The sequence below is a fragment of the Leptonychotes weddellii genome, chromosome 10 (assembly GCF_054177405.1).
Source record: "Leptonychotes weddellii isolate Sample4059 chromosome 10, ASM5417740v2, whole genome shotgun sequence".
Lineage (NCBI taxonomy): Eukaryota > Metazoa > Chordata > Mammalia > Carnivora > Phocidae > Leptonychotes > Leptonychotes weddellii.
Window position 1 is genome coordinate 99,872,208 of NC_138378.1, and position 20,077 is coordinate 99,892,284.

The 20,077-nt window shown below is 37.1% G+C and overlaps 1 protein-coding gene across 1 annotated transcript in view; it reads right to left on the minus strand.

Moving 5' to 3' along the window:
• The window catches only part of BIRC6 (baculoviral IAP repeat containing 6), a 218,977-nt gene that overhangs the window by 174,705 nt on the left and 24,195 nt on the right, over positions 1–20,077 (minus strand). The window contains exons 2-6 of the mRNA XM_081797299.1: positions 15,161–15,342; positions 12,816–12,953; positions 5,412–5,605; positions 2,607–2,718; positions 530–612 (exon numbers count right to left, since the gene is read on the minus strand). Of these exons, the coding sequence (XP_081653425.1) occupies positions 530–612; positions 2,607–2,718; positions 5,412–5,605; positions 12,816–12,953; positions 15,161–15,342 (709 nt within the window). The remainder of the gene's footprint in view (positions 1–529; positions 613–2,606; positions 2,719–5,411; positions 5,606–12,815; positions 12,954–15,160; positions 15,343–20,077) is intronic.

Consider the following 20,077-nt stretch of genomic DNA (forward strand, 5'->3'; position numbering starts at 1 on the left):
TGTTAAGTAGAACTATATAAATATTTGCTCTTATTATTACTATTTCTATTAATAAGGCCTGTTATTTGTAAAAATTAGGTTTCAATACACGATCTCTAATGTTTAACCAAGTTCTAAACTTTCATCCATTAGAATTCAAAATTACCACAGACTCCCTAAAATTACTTCGAAGTTAAAAAAGTAAAATCATAAGGCTCTGCTCTGTGGATTCCCTACCGACAGGTTGCCTGCAACTGACCAAGATTAAACTGCTGAAGTTAACCATGTTGTATCAACTTATTTATCATAGCCTTCTGGTTCAGGGCCTACATCTATTCTTTGGCACTTCTCCCATGTAGATTTTAGGAAGTCAAGACCTTAGTTACTATATGCCAAGTGATGTGACAGAGCATAGACAGTGCTATTTCATTCTCTTAGGACAAAGGCAAAAATACAGATGGAAAAAGGCAAGAATATGAAAAACAGAAAATTTAGAAGCCTACTTATAGGATTAACTTAGCCTATTACATTCAGAAAAATAAGAACTCACCAAGGTTCATCAGTAGGTTCCCAACAAACGAGACATACACTACAAGTAAAACACATGGCTCTATCATCTCCAGATGAGGCAGGCTGCAAATTTATAAAGACAGAAAAGGTTAATATTAAAATAACCTTTTAATAAAAACTCTTCTAAAAACGTTCATAATCTTAGGTAAAAAGCACGGAGGAAAAGACAATTCGCCTATACACTGATTCCAAAAATACAGTGAATGCCCAAACGTTTAAAAATTTACTACTTTATTTGAAAAACTGTGTTTTGTCAAAAAATGAGCACTAAATCAAACATGGAGGCACACACATACTCAATCTCTAATAGCATCTTCTAAATGCATTACTGAAGTACCTGAAATAGTTAAATATATAAGGAAATAGAGTGTAACATATTTTATTATTAAAAACTGAATATCATACAACCACACAAGAAAGGCCAAGTAAAAAGGAAAAGCAAACTAGAGAACCTAATTCATGTAATATTCTTTAATCACACAGGACAAAATGTCATATATATAAAATAATACATCAAAATCTGAACTAAAATATAGCTCTGAAAACAAACATTAATATTTTTGAGGACTTACTCTACTTAGCACCTACTATGCATATAGATGTAAATTCATTTATATTTTTTAAAATTAAGAATAATTGGTCCTTAACACAGGCAGAAGATTCTAGAAAATCTGTGACTTGATCTCTTCGCAAAGATGGAATACAAGGAACAATAATTCAACAGAAAAAATACCAAGGCATCACTTCACAGAGACTGTTTTGGGAAATGACACCAAATAGCAATGAAGATAAATTATCAGGAAAAATGGTCCATATTCAAACTTTAAGTTACAAAATAATTTCAGTAATACTAGTATCAGCCAGCCTCCAAACTAATCTATTTTTAACTGGAAATCTGAAAGACTGTGAGTAAAATAGTCAAATATAGATGAATTTCTGATTTAATTTTAGTTAAGATATTCTGAACACTTCAAGATAACTAAGGAATAATCACTCTTCAGACTCTTTACAATAGTTACTTCAATGTATTTCAAAGTTTAGTTGAATTCTAAAATTAAGTAAGCATGCTTTATGTAAACTGACATGTATTAAATTGCTTAGATTCTTTAGCAGTGGTAAGCCATTCTACGCTACCCAGTTTAAGCCTCCTTTAATTAGTAATTATGCCCATCTGAAGTCATTTTTCTTAACTTCCCTCTACTTTAGCTCAGTGAACCTCTCTATAATGTCCCACTCTCATCTTTTTGTCACACGAATCCCTCTACTGTACACTTTCCTCTTTTCCTACATATATCTATTTTCCTTGACTAATCATTCCTCTTTCTGTGCAATTTCTTAATCAGTTCTTCAAAGTATATCTTCAGGTTGCACTGTACCACCCGCAATGCTGCTTCTACAGTTATACAGAAGTATGTGGGTAATTTATATCCCAATCAAAATTAGAGTTTCCCGGGGTGCCTGGGTGGCTCAGTTGGTTAAGCGACTGCCTTCGGTTCAGGTCATGATCCTGGAGTCCCGGGATCAAGTCCCGCATCGGGCTCCCTGCTCGGCAGGGAGTCTGCTGCTCCCTCTGACCCTCCTCCCTCTCATGCTCTCTGTCTCTCATTCTCTCTCTCTCAAATAAATAAATAAAATCTTTAAAAAAAAAATTAGAGTTTCCGGAGTAACTGCAATGTGTTACTTTTGTTGCATTACCCTCAGTATCTACTATTCTGTTAGGAATGTAGAAATTATGAAGTGAAAATAAACACACATCCAAAGAGAACACTTTTCAAAAAGCAAATCTGAAGAATACTGCCTGGCTTCTGGAGGAAAATAGATATGAAGCATTAACTCAGTTGACTTGTAACAACTATTTTTTTTCCTTTTTGTACACAATACATAATATAGGAAATAGTATTCAAAGGTACAAGAAAAAAACAAAACTCACACAAATGCATACACACAAGCACACAGTGAGGTTGCATAAAGCAAGTTCTTGAGAAAGTATTAAATATTGATGATTTTACTGAAGACTACAAAAGCTGAAAAAAAAATGTTTTTTGAGTCTTTTTTACCTGATGGTAAAATCCAGCTTGAGCCATGGGATCCGGCTGTGCCCATCGATAGCCTACATGAGGCCATGAGGTAAATGTCTCCCGTCTGTTAGCTTCACTATACATCAGCGATCTACAAGTAAACATACTTTATGTAATCGAAATTAGGCATCCTACTGAAGGAAAATTTTACTGGATTATCAACAAAAACTGGGAATGGTCTAACGACCAAGTTCAAATGTGTATTTTAAACTAAAAATGATCGCTTTTAGGAATTTCCCTTAAACACTATAGGGAAAAAGAAACCTGATTGATGGCTACAACTGATAATTTTAGGGGTAGATTAAATTAACGAATGTTACATAATTACCAAGCAGAAAACACAAAATCTAGAGACATAAAGACAGAGAGTCATATGCTTTCATCATGTCCCAAGTTTGCATAAATGGCTAAAACCACAACCAAAGTGGTTTTATCTCAACCATGTCGAGAAAGTATTTTCCAGTTTAATTTTTTTTTTTTAAGTAGAAAGCTATTTTCTTTCTGTTCTTTCTCCAGAGAAATCCTTTTTTAGAAAAGCTGTACTCTCCAGGGAACTATAAAAATAGAAAATCTTCATACGTGTTTTCATATTAAAGTATATTAGCTCACTGAGTAAACCTATAACCTAGAGTATTTTTTAAATGAGTTGCTTTTTTAAAAAAAATTTTTTTAATTTACTTTTTTAAGTAAGCTCTATGCCCAACGTGGGGCTATGACGCCAAGATCAAGAGCCGCATGCTCTACCAACTGAGCCAGTCAGGCACCCAATCTAAAGTATTATTTTAAAGAATGATACCAAACTTAGAAACAGTCCAAATGGCTTCAAGAAAGAAAGGACTGGTGAGCAAAGGTTACTCTTCTTAACACAAAAGTGCAAATGACAACAGGAAGGAAGGAAGGAAAAAAAAAAAGAAAGTGGTAAAGGTCATCACAGTGAGACCAGAAAAATACTTTTCTCTAAATTCTTCCCTAAATTAGTACATAATTTCCTATAATACTGCTAGTGAGCTTATTAGGTTTAACTCATAGTTGTGTTCTGGTTTGAAAAAAACAAAGTTGGATTAGAAAAGCCTTATCATTTACACGCTATAGATGTCTTCAGGATCTGTGTCAGACAGAAAACCACCCACTTACTTATATTACCAAACAAAAGAGCAATAGCATCTAACAGACCCTAACTCAAACCTCCAACAGACCTAAGTTCATGAACGTCCTCATATAAGTTCCTACATTCATTCTTAATGAAACAATTACCACAGACTACATCAAAATTAGTATTTTGAGACATTTAAACACCTCCAGAAACACAATATCCTATCCAGTGAGTGAATTTCCTAAAATAGACATTCACCACAGATTACACAGATTTCTTTAGAAACCCAGCTACTATTTGCAAAGAAAATAGCTCTGAAGGGCTGTTTTATAATCTCAAGATAGGCACAGCTCTAGGAAAAGAAATACTTATTCCAGGTACATTTTTCCCCCTCTCCAGACATCTTCTAAGGAATATTTTGATAACCACACCCCGTTATCACCCGGTAGATTAAAAATGATAGTCTACATCTGCCCAAGAGACAAGACAATGCAGTGTTACTATAGAATATTAAAACCCTTCCCAAATGTTAACACAACCAACAGAAGTTATTTACATAATAACAGAATCACTCAACAACAAAAAATAGGCAACTGATCAAGCAAAAGTCTCAGTTTACCAAGAGCTAAGCTAGTAAGTATCGCAAACTAATATAAGAGCCACACTTAATAGAAGTTAATATATTCAGTAGGGGCTTTGCTAACATCAGCCTGTACTATTTATAAATGTACTTTAGAAAAAAAGCATAGGAAGTTATAATTCACATCTAGTGAAAATGTGAAATGCTACATGGGAAGGCAAATGTGAACTTACCAAAACTGCTAAATTTAATATTTCATTACAGCATTTCTAAACTTTATACTTTTGGTAAGAATCTGATGTTATGGGTCAACTGGGTGGCTCAGATGGTTAAGCATCTGCCTTCAGCTCAGGTCATGATCTCCTGATCCTGGGATTGAGCCCCCAGCTCAATGGGGAGTCGGCTTCTTCCTCTCCCTCTGCCTCTCCCCCCGCTCATGCTCGCTCCTCTCTCTCAAAATGAATAAATAAAATCTTAAAAAAAAAAACGAATCTAATATTATTTCAAACAACAAATCATTTTTTAAATGAACATATTACTATTGGCTTTTTTACAAAGTTTTATACAAAGCAGGACCTCAACGAATCTCTACTGAAGAAAATAACGGTTGAGGTACGATTTCTGTAATACACTGTTTAAATCCAGGGCAGGCAGCATAAAAATCTTAATTCAAAATTGCCCTAATTGATTTTTTAACTCTTTTCCTTTTTTAAGTAGAAAATAATATATGGCTCTTATACACAGATTCTGGCACAGCTTTTCAATTTATGAAAATTCATCTCAAAGGTCACAAAATTTCATCAAGACAAAATAATTCTTACCTATTGAATAATTATATTTTCACGTAGACTCAAATATTTACTAAATATGGAGCTGGAATTTTCAAAACGGTTTTATGACCCCTTTAAATACCTTCCAAGCACCAAGAGAAATTGTTTAACAGCACTTCAAGTACTAATTCACTTCATTATTTTTATGAGAATCTGAATGTTTTTCCAAAATACTCTGAAATACGTTTTGAATCATAATTAAATTTTTGTTATTTTTGGTTAATCCAAAAACCTAATCAATTCAATTTCACTGTAACATCTCTTTATAAGCAAGGTTATACCTGTCCACAGAACGGCCTGGCCCCACTCCAAGTTCTGGACGAGCACTAGGTAAGAGGTAAGACAATCTGTCCATCACTGAGGATGCCACAGGTAAGGCAGCAACATTTTGATTTATTTTCTTGAGTTCATTCACAATGGCACTGGCAATGGACTTCAACACATGATGAGGAAGATGAAATGTAACTGTGGCCCACTGAAATAAATTGGGAGTGTAAGCAAAGGAAAATGTACTCAACAGTTTAAACCAAAACTGTAACTTATACATTATAAAATAAAGAACTATTCATTAGTCTCAAGTTCGTTTACTCCATTAATTCATCATTTAAAGCAGGCTCTTACAATTATTTAAAAAAATGAAACCTCAATTAGAAAAAGACACCTTAAAACCTGATGGTAGCACATCTTCTTACATTATGTATCAACAATTTAGGATAACAAAAATCATCCATTATTTTTCATATTCCTCCAGCACATTTACAACGTTAAGCACAAACCAGGCACTCTCTGTTCATAAGAATGTACTTGTACAGTGTAATGATACTGTACATATGCGTAGGCATATGAGGATTTACTTCAGTTTAGCAGACTCCTAATGTATTTATTGTTGTCACTATACACAGAGTAACGAAAAGCACAGATCTTGTCGTCACAGACTTGGATTCCAAGACCATCTTTACCATCAACTACGTGACCCTGGTCAAATTAATTTCATTCTCCCGCTTCTGCAATATGAGGAAAAACGAATACCTACTCACACAATGTTCTTATGAAAATTCAAGTGAGAACTGGTACAATGTTTAATACAGTAAGCATTCAATAAATATTAACTACAATTATTTAACATTAAAATTATTTTAAAAGTTAGAAAGCAAAGATGCTAAGTATTATTCTTCTGGAGAAATAAAGTCTATAAAATAGTTTCATTTCTATATCCTTCCCTGCTCACCCTATGATTTCCATTCTGTCTAGTACATTCTAGGCAGCCTACTAAATTATAACTTATCCATCCAACTAGAAAAATTTTTGGACAGAAACACGACTTGAATTGCTAGAGAGAGAGAAAGCGATAGAGACAAAGAAAATGAAAGCCTCTTATTTTGTTCCTAGAACTAACCCATTCATAGATCCAGAGCCCCTTACCTGAATCCCCTTGAGAAAGGGCACTACAATAATGCCCCATCATACACTGTAAATCGTACTCCAAACATTCCCCAAAGGTCCCTGCAGACATGCACTACTAGCGTCCCTGTCCACTGGGAAATGGAAAATATTGTGATCTTTCAGGCTTTACAAAGTAGCAGCACTGAACTGATGTAAAACATCACTGTGGTCCACTAGTGAAAGTAGGGACTTATGATGGTCAAATGGTTAATAGAGTTCTGGCCCAAAGTTATTTCCGTGAGCTCTGTGGATCCCTGTACCTATCTTGTAGTTATTTGTCCAGTTCCCAAAAGCGTAACTGGAAGAGATATAAAACAGGCAACCAGAAAAATTTCCACATTGTTTCTCTAGTCCCCTTTAAGAACTATTAAAGGAAGAAGGGCCAAGTGAAAACCCCTAGAATTTCCATTCTCTACAAACCTACTAAACCAGAGCAAAACCACATTCCTGAGGAAATTTATGAGATTAACACCACTATAAGAGATCTAAAAAATACAGGAGAATTCAAACTATCTCACCTTCATTTAACTGGCCTGCTTGGCCTATGCAAAACATAAAAGGATCTGAAAGAAAAACTGGATTATAAACTATCAGGTGACTTCAATTGCAGCTGCTATTCCAGGTATCTTTACTAAAGCAAATCAACAAGTCCCTTGATATCTGGTAGGCAATTACAGTTCTGTGAAATACTTTTTTTTATACTAATTTTTAAAAAAGATTTTATTTACTTATTTTGACAGAGAGAGAGAGAGACACAGCGAGAGAGGGAACACAAGCAGGGGGAGTGGGAGAGGGAGAAGCAGGCTTCCCGCGGAGCAGGGAGCCCGACACTGGGCTTGATCCCAGGACCCTGGGATCATGACCTGAGCTGAAGGCAGACGCTTAACAACTGAGCCACCCAGGTGCCCCTCTATACTAATTTTTAAGAACCATCCAAAAGTAGACTGCTTTTATCTGGCAGTAACAATCAATCTTCAGTCCTACCCTGGGACTATTGCTCATGTTCTTTACCATATCTAGTCTGTAGAAATCTTGATCAACTTAATAACCGCAGCTCACCACACTGGTCTACTACATCATGCTGTAACACACTGTAACATCACTCTGGCTGGTCCAGATGAGGAGGAAGTAGCAAGGAGCTTACATGCCTTACTAAGACACAGCAAGCCAGAGAGGATCAATAATGCCCAGAAAAGGGCGCCTGGGTGGCTCAGTTGGTTAAGCGACTGCCTTCGGCTCAGGTCATGATCCTGGAGTCCCTGGATCGAGTCCCGCATCGGGCTCCCTGCTCGGCAGGGAGTCTGCTTCTCCCTCTCCCACTCCCCCTGCTGGTGTTCCCTCTCTCACTGTGTCTTTCTCTGTCAAATAAATAAATAAAATCTTTAAAAAAAATAATGCCCAGAAAAACTCAGACTACAACCATTGTTAAGTTCCTAGAAGTCCAGTGGTCTGAGCATGTCAGGGTATTTCCTCCAACATGAAAGACAAGTTGCTACAACTTATAAAAGCAAATAGTGAAAAAGAGGCACAATGCTTGGTGGGCCTAATTGGATTCTGGACCCACTATCCGACATATCTGAATGTGCTACTCTAACTCAATCATCAAAGAATATAGGCACAGAACAAGAAGCTCTGCAGCAGGTCCTGGCTGAACCACAAGACGTCCTGCCACTTTTACCACTGAGCATATACAATGACACTGGAAGTGTGTACAGCAAGTAAAGATGCTGAAAGGCCTGTCTGGCAAGCTGAACTGGGACAATCACTAGCACAGTGCTAGGGTAAAGCCACAACCTCCCCTGTAAATAACTGTTCTTTTCAGAACAGTTTCTGGCTTCTCAGTCCCTGACAGAAATTCATACCAATCCATGAAATAATTGTGCGATCAGAGGCACCTGGGGGGCTCAGTTGGTTAAGCGTCTAACTCCTGATTTCGGTTCAGGTCACATGACCTCAGGATCAAGAGACTGAGCCTCGCCTTGGCCCCGCACTCAGTAGGGAGTGTGCTTTAGATGCACTCTCTCCCTCTCCTTCTGCCCCTCCCCCCCTTAAAATAAACAAATCTTAAAAAAAAAAATGCCTGTGTGATCAGAGCTGTCCATCGTAAACTATATGTTGTATGACACACCAAACCATAATACTGGGAACAAAAGACAAGTCTCTTTTCATTGAGTGGTTTACAAGAGATCAGTCTTGAGAAAGTCCAAAAGGCCAGTTTTGGACAAGCTGAATAAGCAAGTAACTCAGACTTCTACAATACTTACTCTCGTTATAATCCCTCCTTCTCATTCTACATTGATGGCTTCACAGAGAACTCCTTACGAGGTAATTGTGGAAGAAAACCCTTGGCTCTGATGTACAGATGGTTCTGCACATCAGGCTGGTACCACCCTAAAGTGATGGCTGCAACATTACAACCCCAATCAGGACAGCGGGGAAGGTAAATCTCAGTGGGCAGAACTTCAACCAGTATATGAGGCTGTGCTCTTTGTCTGGATTGAGAATTGTCCATAAGTGAAGATCCTCACTGATAAACAGACAGTAGCTAATGTTCTGGCTGGATGGTCAGGCATTTGGAAAGATCAGGACTGCAGTCAAGGGTAAAGGTGTAAGGACAGACCTCTCAAAATAAACAGATTGGGAAAATATTTATGAGGCACACAAATGCTCATCAAAAGACATCTACTTCAGAGGAAATGGACAAATTATACACATTGTATGAATGTCACTTACCCTCTCTCCATAGCCACTCCCAACGCTTTGCTCAATGGACCTGTATGCAAAGTGCCATGGCAACAAAGATGGAGATAATACAGGTCCAACAACACAAACATCCCCTCACTAAGACTAACTAGGCTACAGCTTTTACTGATTGCCTAATCTACCAATAGCAGATACCAAAGCTGAGCCACCAATATCACACCATTTTCCAGGGGGAATAGCCAGCTATCTGATTACAAGTTGATTATACTGGATTCCTTCAGCCATGGATTGGGCATCAACTTGTATTCACTATAATAAATATGTGTTCTAGATATGCATTTACTTGTTCTACCTAAAATGCTTCTGCCATACTATTAAACCCCTGCCTATGGACTAAGAGAACGGCTTATGCACTATCATGGTATTCCACACAACTTTGCTTCTGACCAAGAAAGCACTTCAAAGCAAAAAACAAAACTAAACAAAACAAACAAGAAAAACACAGCAATGGGCTCCTGCCCATGAAACTGACTGGTCTTACCATGTCATCATCCAGAAGGAGCTGGCCTGACCAAAAAAAAAGTGTAGTGCCCTATCGAAGTCTCATTTTCAATACTAATTGGAAGAGAGGTTCTACCTTATAGGATGATGAATATGCTTAGAATCAAAACAAAACAACAACAAAAAACACCTAACAATTTCTCCTAATAGGGTCGCTATTACACTTAATACCCCATTCGAAGATTTTTTTCAAGCTTTAAGCTCTAGGGGTCCTACATCCCAAGGGAGGAGTGTTCCACCAGGAGTACAATGGTTCCATTGAATTATGTGTTGAGACTGCTACCCAGCAATATTGGGCTCCTCTTGTCACTGAATCATCAGGCAAAGAAGGCAGTTATTCAGCTGATTGGTATGATTAAAACTGACAAGGGGAAACTGGATTGATGCTAACTAATAGGGACAAGGAGAACTTAATTAGAAACCAAGAGAGGCGACTGGGTGGCTCGGTTGGTTAAGTGTCTGCCTTCAGCTCAGGTCATAATCTGCTTCTCCCTCTCCCTCTGCCCCCCTCCCTGCTTGTGTGCGTGCGCTCTCTCTCTCAAATAAATAAAATCTTAAAAAAAAAAAAGAAAGAAAGAAGGAAAGAAACCAAGAGATCCTTTAGGGTGCCTCTAAGTCCTTCCATGTCCAATAGGAAAAGTGAATAGGTGATTACAAAAACTAAAACAGCATCACTGAGGGTGTAAATCCTGCAAAAGTGAAGACTTGGGTGGGTCACTCCACCATGCAAAAACAACTGACAGCTGAAATGCTAAGGACAAATATGAAATAGGTAGTAGAGGGAGGTTGTAACTATCAAGTATATCCTCTTGACCATTAAAGACCTGAGGGATATAGCAGCTGTGAATATTTTCTTCCCTTCTTATTACACATGATGGATGGATGTAGATTCACATCCAGATACACAGATGCAGACAGACATATAGACCTATTTTATGCAAGAATTCTGGATGTAGTTAGTCTTTAGGTAGCACAGTTTTATTACCTAAACAGTTGAGACCTAAAAATAACTAAATTTTAGTAGTTAGTATCACCTAGGGATAGGTAAAATATCTATTGGAACTTTGTGTCTCTCAACTTTGGGGATGGGGAGAGGGAATCTTCATGTGTAAAAAGTAAAAACATAATATTTTTGTTGTATTAAAAGTTCAAATATGCACAGAAAGTATGTATGGAGATGCTGAGTAGCAAAGAGTACATTGTGCCAATTATGAAACTATTATCTCTCAGTTCCAAACTGACCTGACCCTTTATTTCTCTTCCCTATCATTTTAAGGCTGGAACTCTGCAAACTGCATTTCTTCTTTCCCAGCCAGATTCCTGGCTGTAAGGTTCTGACAAAAGGAATACAGGATGGAAATTAGAAAGCATGATGAGGGTGGAAAAGACTTCCCCCGGCTATTACTTGTCACTGCTGTCAACGCTGATTCAGCACAGGACCTGGTGGCAGCAGTTGATTCTTCTAGTCTTCTGTGTTTTGTTTACTTAGCATTCCCAGAACCAGTCTCATAGAGCTCCTCAGAGGTAATAACACGAGCCAAGCAGCACCTCTCTTCAGAGATCCATGTCTCAGCTCCTCAAGCTCTGATCTCCAAGCTCCTGAGGTACCAGGTGGACAGCAGCTCCTCCTGAGAAGCCTGGATCCCAGACCCACAGAGCCTATTCTCTAAATCTGTAGGTGCTGACCACCCTAAGCTCCTGTTCCTTCAGACCTAGGTGACGGCGGCTTCCCGGGGTTACTATCCATATGCTTCCTCAGGGCTTCCTTTCCACTTCCTCAGTTCTCAAACACATGTTAAAATCAATTCCTGACGATAAATTCTCTTTGTTGGAATGTATAGTATGGTTTCTGTTTTACTAAATAAAATATTCCATCAATGGGATAAAGTTAATAATATTATGGTAAATCTATATTTAAAAATTCAGTATTAGGAAGGATGCAGCTGAACTGAGAATTAATGGGAAAAATACTCAAAGATACATTCTTAAGTGAAAAAAAGCAAGGTATATGCTATAGTCTGAATGTGTGTGCCCCCTGATCCCCAAATTCATCTGTTGAAATCCTAACCCCTAAAGGTGACGGTATTAGTAAATAGGGCTTTTGGGAGGTACTTAAGTCATGAGAATAGAGCCCTCTGAATGGAATGAATGCCTTTATAAAAGAGGCTCCAGAAAGATCCTCTGACCTCTCCGTCATGTTAGGACACAGTGAGAAGGAGCCAAGTATGAACCGGGAAGAAGGACTTCACCAGAACGCAGCCACGCTAGCACCCTGATCTTGGATTTCCCTGCCTTCAGAACTGTGCACAGTAAATTTCTGTTGTATGTAAGCTACCCAGTCAGTGGTATTCTGTTAATAGCAGCCAGAAAAGATGACATTACATCACATTTTAGTATCACCACAATTTTACGTAAGAAAAAAGATACTTACAAATGCAAAAATTATTTTTAGGAAAACAGTGTTTACCTTCTACCTTACACCCTTTGGTACAAATATTTCATATGTATTACACTTATAACTTAGAAAAGAAAGAAAAATCAGTAAAATATATCCAAGGATTTAATTCAAAGCACAGTCTCACATAGACATCCTAGTCACGCCTACCAAAAAATTATTTCAACAAAAGCCCAAATGGCCCCATTTCCAAAAACATATTCCATTTCCCAATGAAGCTTATCACCTAACAAGAAAGTCTCTTTCATCAGCCTCTCGACCAATATAGAGCTACCAAGCACAGAAGCTTTAGGAACAAAGTAAGCAAAATAATTCCCACAAACTGAATTTAGACTTCAGGAAATAGTTTTAACTTTTAGATGATTTATAAACACATTTTGTTCTCTAAAAGAGAGAAATCTAGAACTGGAATATTTCAGTAGGTGGGTGGTGGAGAGTGGGAGAAAGAGAAAGTGAAAGTATGGAGGTATTCTTTCTATTACAATCCAAACAAGGTAATTTTTTTTTTTTTTTAACTTCTTACCTTAGCAACTTTGTGGTTGGCTGCAGTCTCATGGGATGTATTTTTTAAACCATCTTTGAGCTGTGTGATGAACAAATCATAACCCTCCGTACTAGAAATATCTACCTTTTCTAAACATGCTGATAAGAGCTGTTGTGCCTAAATAAAAAAGATGACCACAGAAAATTAAACACAACAAAAAAATGTTACATTCAGATCCTTATTCAAATACTTTAATTTGTAATGATTCTGACAGGTACTATAACTAAAGTTTACTACTTTTACTTTTTTACACAAACTAAAATCACATATAATTAATCATATATTGATTTGAAGGGCTGTTATAAATTAAATGAGATAAAGCAATGTATTCAGTGTAGTACCACAGAGTGAAGTTTCAATACATGGAAGCCATTATAAACCAAAGCAAGATAGAAAAAAATGGATAAGCTGATACCATGAACAAAAATGAAAGGTAAAAGTTTAAAGAGATAAATGTAAAATCCTTCAATGAGTTTTAAATACTCAAACTATGCAAAACCGTAAAAGGGAACATTCACTAAGTCAACAGGTAATATAAAAAAGCCCTCTGTATTGCTACCCATATATTCAAAAAGAACTACTTTAACAGAAATACACAGTTAACATATGGAAAAGAATACATCCACACTGATCCAACCAAACCTAGGACCCCATACTTTAGTGAAGACAGTGACAAATTAATGTGCTGTAGTAAAGGATGTCTGGGATGGTAGAAGGTCTACAAACAGTATTATGCAAACAACAGAATTGTAATTACTTAGGTACATAGAAAATCAGCATCAGATGTTAATGGCCAACAAGATAGAGGAGGTGATAGAAGTCAGGTAAATACCTAACACTTCAGACAGAATATGAAAAATACTGATTTGAGGGTCTATTTCATCATAAATATTCCAATCTTATTGTAATTCTCTAGTTCTTTTTAAAACCTGAACAGTTTGATACCATCTTTCATCGCAGAATATATATATATCCTTTATTAGGATATCAGCCTTATTAAGTTATCATCTAGTATAAATTCCTCAAATTAGGAGGAAAAAATGTTCAATACAACTAAAACTAATTAATTCTCTATCCAAAAATTTTAGACATGACCCCAGATCCAAATATTCTGATGACAAAAAGAGGGCTACTCTCTTTTCAGAATTCAAACTTTCAGCAACATACTTTCAACAATAACATATCACAGACAACTGTGTTACGACACTAAATGTGAAATCTAAGTGGATATATGTTAGTATCTTTTTTTAAATAGCCTTCCAAAAAGAGAATAAAAACATTTATACTGCATTTTATATATACACATTGACAATTTTCATGTCCTAAAAATGGGCAATATGCTATATTGCTTTTATCAACTAATCATACCACCAAATGCAAAACAATTCATAATTAACAACTTGGTATAAAGACAAAAATGGTATCTCACTTTATTAGGGAACACAGCATTAAGATCTTTTATATTTTATTTAAGATGATTTAAAATCTAATAACTTTGAAAAACATACTTTCAAATTACACCATATGAACATCAACACACACTTAAAGAATTTAAATTAGGGTGAACCCACAAATTAAGTAATGAATATTTAACACTACAGAAACATATGTATGACTAAAATTTTAAACTGGGATTGTTAAAAGACATGATACACAGTGAAGATTACTGGTTGTCCACTAATACTCATTCCTCCCTTCCATCTAATATTTAAAAGAAGAACTACCTCTTTCTCATTCTTCTCAGCTTGATGTGACCATGTGACTAAATTCTGGCCAATGGGATGCACATGAAAAGGGTATATATGAGAAAGTTTGTTAGAGAGAGCAAGAAAGAATGAAGGTGAGAAAGAAAGCAGAAGGGAAGGAGAGGGGGAGAAGAGACGAGAGAGAAACACAGGGAGAAAGGGAAGGAGGGATCATACCAGTGTGTTCCCCTGGACTTTTGCTTTCCCTTTCATTACGACTGGGAAATACTAATGAGACCTGGAACAGCTGTCATGAATTCACGGATGGAAGCTAAGTGCTGAGGTAAGCAAAGTTAACCCTACATTTAGCCCTGTACTGTTACTGAAAAAACTATATTGTCTAAGCCACTGTATTTTGGTGTCTCTGTTACAGTTTAACCTGTATGGTTCACACTTAACTACCACTTTGATAAGCATCAATTAATTATACAGAGGAATTAAACAAATGGGATCAGTAAGTCAATTCTTTGCTAAAAACAGGGATACATATATAATGTCCTCAAAAGACAACCTAATTTAACAGCTAATAGGTCTGAGAGTACATTAAGTAGAAAAGTACACTGATTTATTTCAACTTACCTCCGTAACAGGTAATTCAAGCTGAACCACATCATCCTGCTTTGAAACTGGAGTTTGCAGAGCAGTGTCTAACAACAAGATTCCATTAAGGTCCTTCCTACACCCTACTGCATAATCATCCACAAATATAACTTTATCCACCGCAGATATATACTGACATTTCACCTGTCCACCTGGTTTAGCTGTTAAAAGAACAAAAATTCGACACTTAAGATTTAAAGACTAATAATAGTCCATCAAAAATAAATGTTTACATAGAAGCTAAATACAGTATCTAATCTTGCACTGGAAAAAATTGCTCTAAAAGACATTATTAGAACAACTAATAAACTTGTAATATGTACTATAGATTAGATCAAAGTATCATTGTGAAACTGTCAGAACTTGACAACTACAGAGCTATTATAAAAGAGAATATGGGGTGGGGGGCGCCTGGGTGGCTCAGTTGGTTAAGCAACTGCCTTTGGCTCAGGTCATGATCCTGGAGTCCCACGATCGAGTCCCTCATCAGGCTCCCTGCTCAGCAGGGAGTCTGCTTCTCCCTCTGACCCCCCCATGTGTTCTCTCTCTCTCACTCTCTCTCAAATAAATAAATCTTTAAAAAAGAGAGAGAAAATATAGGGGCGCCTGGGTGACTCAGTCAGTTGAGTGGCCAACCCTTGGCTTTGGCTCAGATCATGATCTCAGGGTCCTGGGATCAAGCCCTTGTCAGGCTCCATGCTCAGCAGGGAGTCTGCTTCAGGATTCTCTCTCCCTCTGCGCCTCCCCTGCTCTCTTTCTCTCTCTCAGAAAGATAAATAAATCTTTAAAAAAGAGAGAGAATATAATTGTTCTTAGAAATAAACAGGGGTGCCTGGTTGACTCAGTTGGAAGATTATGGGACTCTTGATCTCAGGGTCTGGTGTTTGAGCCCCACGTTAGGTGTAGAGATTACTTAAATACATAAAACTTAAAAAAAAAAGAAACATAGAAATAGTAAAGGGTAAAGGGGCATGGTATTATGCAACCTATTCTCAACAGAGCAAAAGTATTGTGTAGGGCGCCTGGGTGGCTCAGTTGGTTAAGCGACTGCCTTTGGCTCAGGTCATGATCCTGGGGTCCCTGGATCGAGTCCCGCATCAGGCTCCCTGTTCGGCGGGGAGTCTGCTTCTCCCTCTGACCCTCCCCCCTCTCATGTGCTCTCTCTCATTCTCTCTCTCTCAAATAAATAAAATCTTTAAAAAAAAAAAAAAAGTATTGTGTATATATGTGTGTGAATGTTAAGAAATGTGGTAAAGCATTTAAAATTAAAATTGGTAGAACTAGGTAAAGGGTACAGGGAAGTTCTTTGTTCTATACTATTTCATAATTAAAATATTCAGAACAAAATTTTTAAATATTCAGTATTTGTCATTTTTTGCAAAAATTCAATAAGCATAAAGTCAGTGTGGCCAGTCTCTAGGTAATTACCACAAAAGTTTTCGGGGGATTTTACATCTGAGATAAAATTATGGAAAATGTTTATAACCTAGGTTAGAGAAATAGTAAAGCCTCTAGTTCACCCCCCACTGAATAAACACAGTCAACTACCGGTGAAGATCAACGTTCCCCGAAGTTTCTGCTGAGTCAGTATCGGAAGAGTATTTTAATGGAGAAAGTCAGTGAATACATGACCCATAAAATTTCTCAGAATAAGTCAGGGCGGAATTTCAGAAGTCTTATAAAAAACAGTAACAGGCAAGAGACTTTGAATACCAAAAAAAAAATGTTTTAAAGATAACATCAGTTTCTATACTTAAATTTATAGACTTATAAGGTGATTAATGTTAAGTGTTTCTGCCACAAATAGAGAGTCTCTGTAAAAAGACTTTAAGGAATGATCAATTGTGAAATTTTATTCCATTAGAAAAGATAATTCCCTGTGGGCAAGTAATCCTGCTGCCAGTATACCTCATCCTAAACTCCCACAACTCTACAGAACATCCCAGTAACGAGCTCTGCTACTACCTAATGAGACAAAAGCAGAAAACTAGAAATAAATCAGAGTCCTAGTTTTCAATCTCTAGGTCAACTATAAAACATGTTATAATCAATGAATATTGGGTTGGTATTCTTTTTTTTTCCCCCCAAAGATTTTATTTATTTGACAGAGAGAGGGAACACAAGCAGGGGGAGTGGGAAAGGGAGAAGCAGACTCCCAGCTAAGCAGGGAGCCCAGTGCGGGACTTGATCCCAGGACCCTAGGATCATGACCTGAGCTGAAGGCAGACACTTAACGACTGAGCCACCCAGGGACCCCTGGGTTGGTATTCTTATTAGTATTTTTTTTTTTTAACCCCTGGGTTGGTATTCTTAATCTCAGATTATTATAGCTCTTTGGACTCTAACAGACAGCTTGGAGGCATTACAAAACTGATTAGGAACTAATTCATTATCTACATAAAACAAAACAAAACAATCTATAGTTCAGTTTCAGAATTGGAGGTTTGAAATATATGTTAGCATAAAGGAAAATAATCTGGGGCGCCTGGGTGGCTCAGTCGTTAAGCGTTTGCCTTCGGCTCAGGTCATGATCCCGGTGTCCTGGGATCGAGCCCTGCATCGGGCTCCCTGCTCTGCGGGAAGCCTGCTTCTCCCTCTCCCCTCCCCCTGCTTGTGTTCCTTCTCTCACTCTGTCTCTCTCTGTCAAATAAATAAATAAAATCTTTAAAAAAAAAAAAAAAAGGAAAATAATCTCTGTAATACAATAAAACAAGAATATTTACCTAGCACTTCTAATACCTAGATAAAACCACAAGAAACACAAATTATAGAAACTCAGTAAAATTGTGTAAGAACTTGCAAAGATCATTTCAAAACTCCAAAACTCATTAACTATAAATATTTTTAAGGACTTCTTTATGGGGTGCCTGGGTAGCTCAGATGGTTGAGCATCTGACTCTTGGTTTCAGCTCAGGTCATGATCTCGGGGTCATGAGATAGAGCCCCGCATCCTGCTAAGAGCTCAGCGGGGAGTCTGCTTGAGATTCTCTCTCCCACTCCCTCTGCCCCTCCCCCTACTCTTGCTCATGCGTGCGCTCTCTCTCTCAAACAAATAAATCTTTAAAAAAAAAAAAAAGCTATTCTTTTTTTAGAACAATTTTAGGCTTCCAGCAAAACTGAGTAAAAGGCACTTAGATTTCCAATATATGCCCTGCCCCCACACATAACTATAAAATTTTGAAAAACAAACTGCAAATTCTGCTTTACTGTTTTAGGTATGTACATTTAAGTAACAAATTATAAAAATTATAATTTTTTAAAGCTTTTATTTATTTATTTGACAGAGAGAGACACAGCAAGAAAGGGAACACAAGCAGGGGGAGTGAGAGAGGGAGAAGCAGGCTTCCCGTGGAGCAGGGAGCGCGATGCGGGGCTCGATCCCAGGACTCTGGGATCATGACCTGAGCCGAAGGCAGATGCTTAACTGACTGAGTCACCCACGCGTCCCAAAAATTATAATTTTGTTAAAAGTTCCCAAGAGAAGTACAAGATGTAAATGTCGAGACTCTATACCAATTTCCAAATGGGTTTCCATGCAACCCTAGAGAATTCCATCCAAATCATGCCACTAGAGATTCCTCAACAGATCTTGACTGAAAAAAAGTCAACACTGTTTTTACAACTTCTTATACACTATACAACACTAGCACTCAAAGTAATGCACAGTGATCAAGCAGTCCTGCTGACAATTTCTTCAGGCCAGTATAGCAGCATGCAGTAAGACTGTGTTCATTAGGATGAGTTCATTCCCAGTTTTTGACCTTAGTTAGGGAAGGTCATCCATAAGCAGAGGGCTGTACTGCACAGGGAGAAGAAAGGAGGGTATTATCAGCCATACCCCCTTGAAGGATCTTCTGAGCTCATAGACCTCATTTCAATTACATCTGCAAAAATCTTATTTCCAAATAAGGTCACAGTCTAAGGTTCCATGTAGACATGAATTTTGAGGGAAGATTATTTAACCCACTACCGACCCTTTCTCTCAATCTTTTACTCAGCCTGAAGACTTTATTTTTCAGAGGACAGCTTTGTTAATGTACCCTGACAGTATGCTCAAGATGAGATTTACTCTTCTGCCCCTAGAAAAGTCCTAGATGGGGCACCTGGTTGGCTCAGTAGTAGAGCATCCAACTCTTGATCTTGGGGTTGTGAGTTTGAGCCCCATATTGGGTACAGAGATTATTTAAAATAAAATCTTAAAAAAAAATCCTACATTTCTGTGCAAGAAAAGTATCTTGCAATGAATAAAGAATATTTTTGGAACTTTTTAACTTCTTACATGTTTGAGCAAGTCTTTTCTTATTTAGGAAGCAACGAGACAGGACTGAAATCCTCTAATTTCAGTTAAAAATGAAATCCAAGCATGTTTAAGTCTGACCCAGAATTGAGTGTTTGTACAGCAAAAAAAAAAAAAAACACAGGTTTCACAATCAGGTAAATTCAACATTTATTTTTAGTCATAAGAATAACCATTTTAAGCACAGAAAGAAAAAAGATGAAGAAATCAAGAAAACTATAATAGAGCTTGATTGTGTCACTCAGCTAGAAAACATGTTTTCTAAGTCTTGTAGAATACTGAGTTATACTTTTATTCATGATGCTTTGATTCATGATTTTAGTCGTATTACTATTCAACACTCAATATATTTTAATGTTACCAATAATACTGATAAACTTACGACCTATACTTAAATTATATCTCCCAAGACTACCTTTAAAAAACTTAAATCCCATTTTGGCATGAACCATTTATTATTTCATTTGCCTTATGAGTTTAAAATATCTGAAAATAAATTTCTCAAAGAAAGGTAAGCTATGCTTAACTAATGTTTGTTATGTTTTCCAAGAAGAGTTAGCTAAAAAGTTATTTTGGGCTTTTAAATAGAAGGAAAAAAC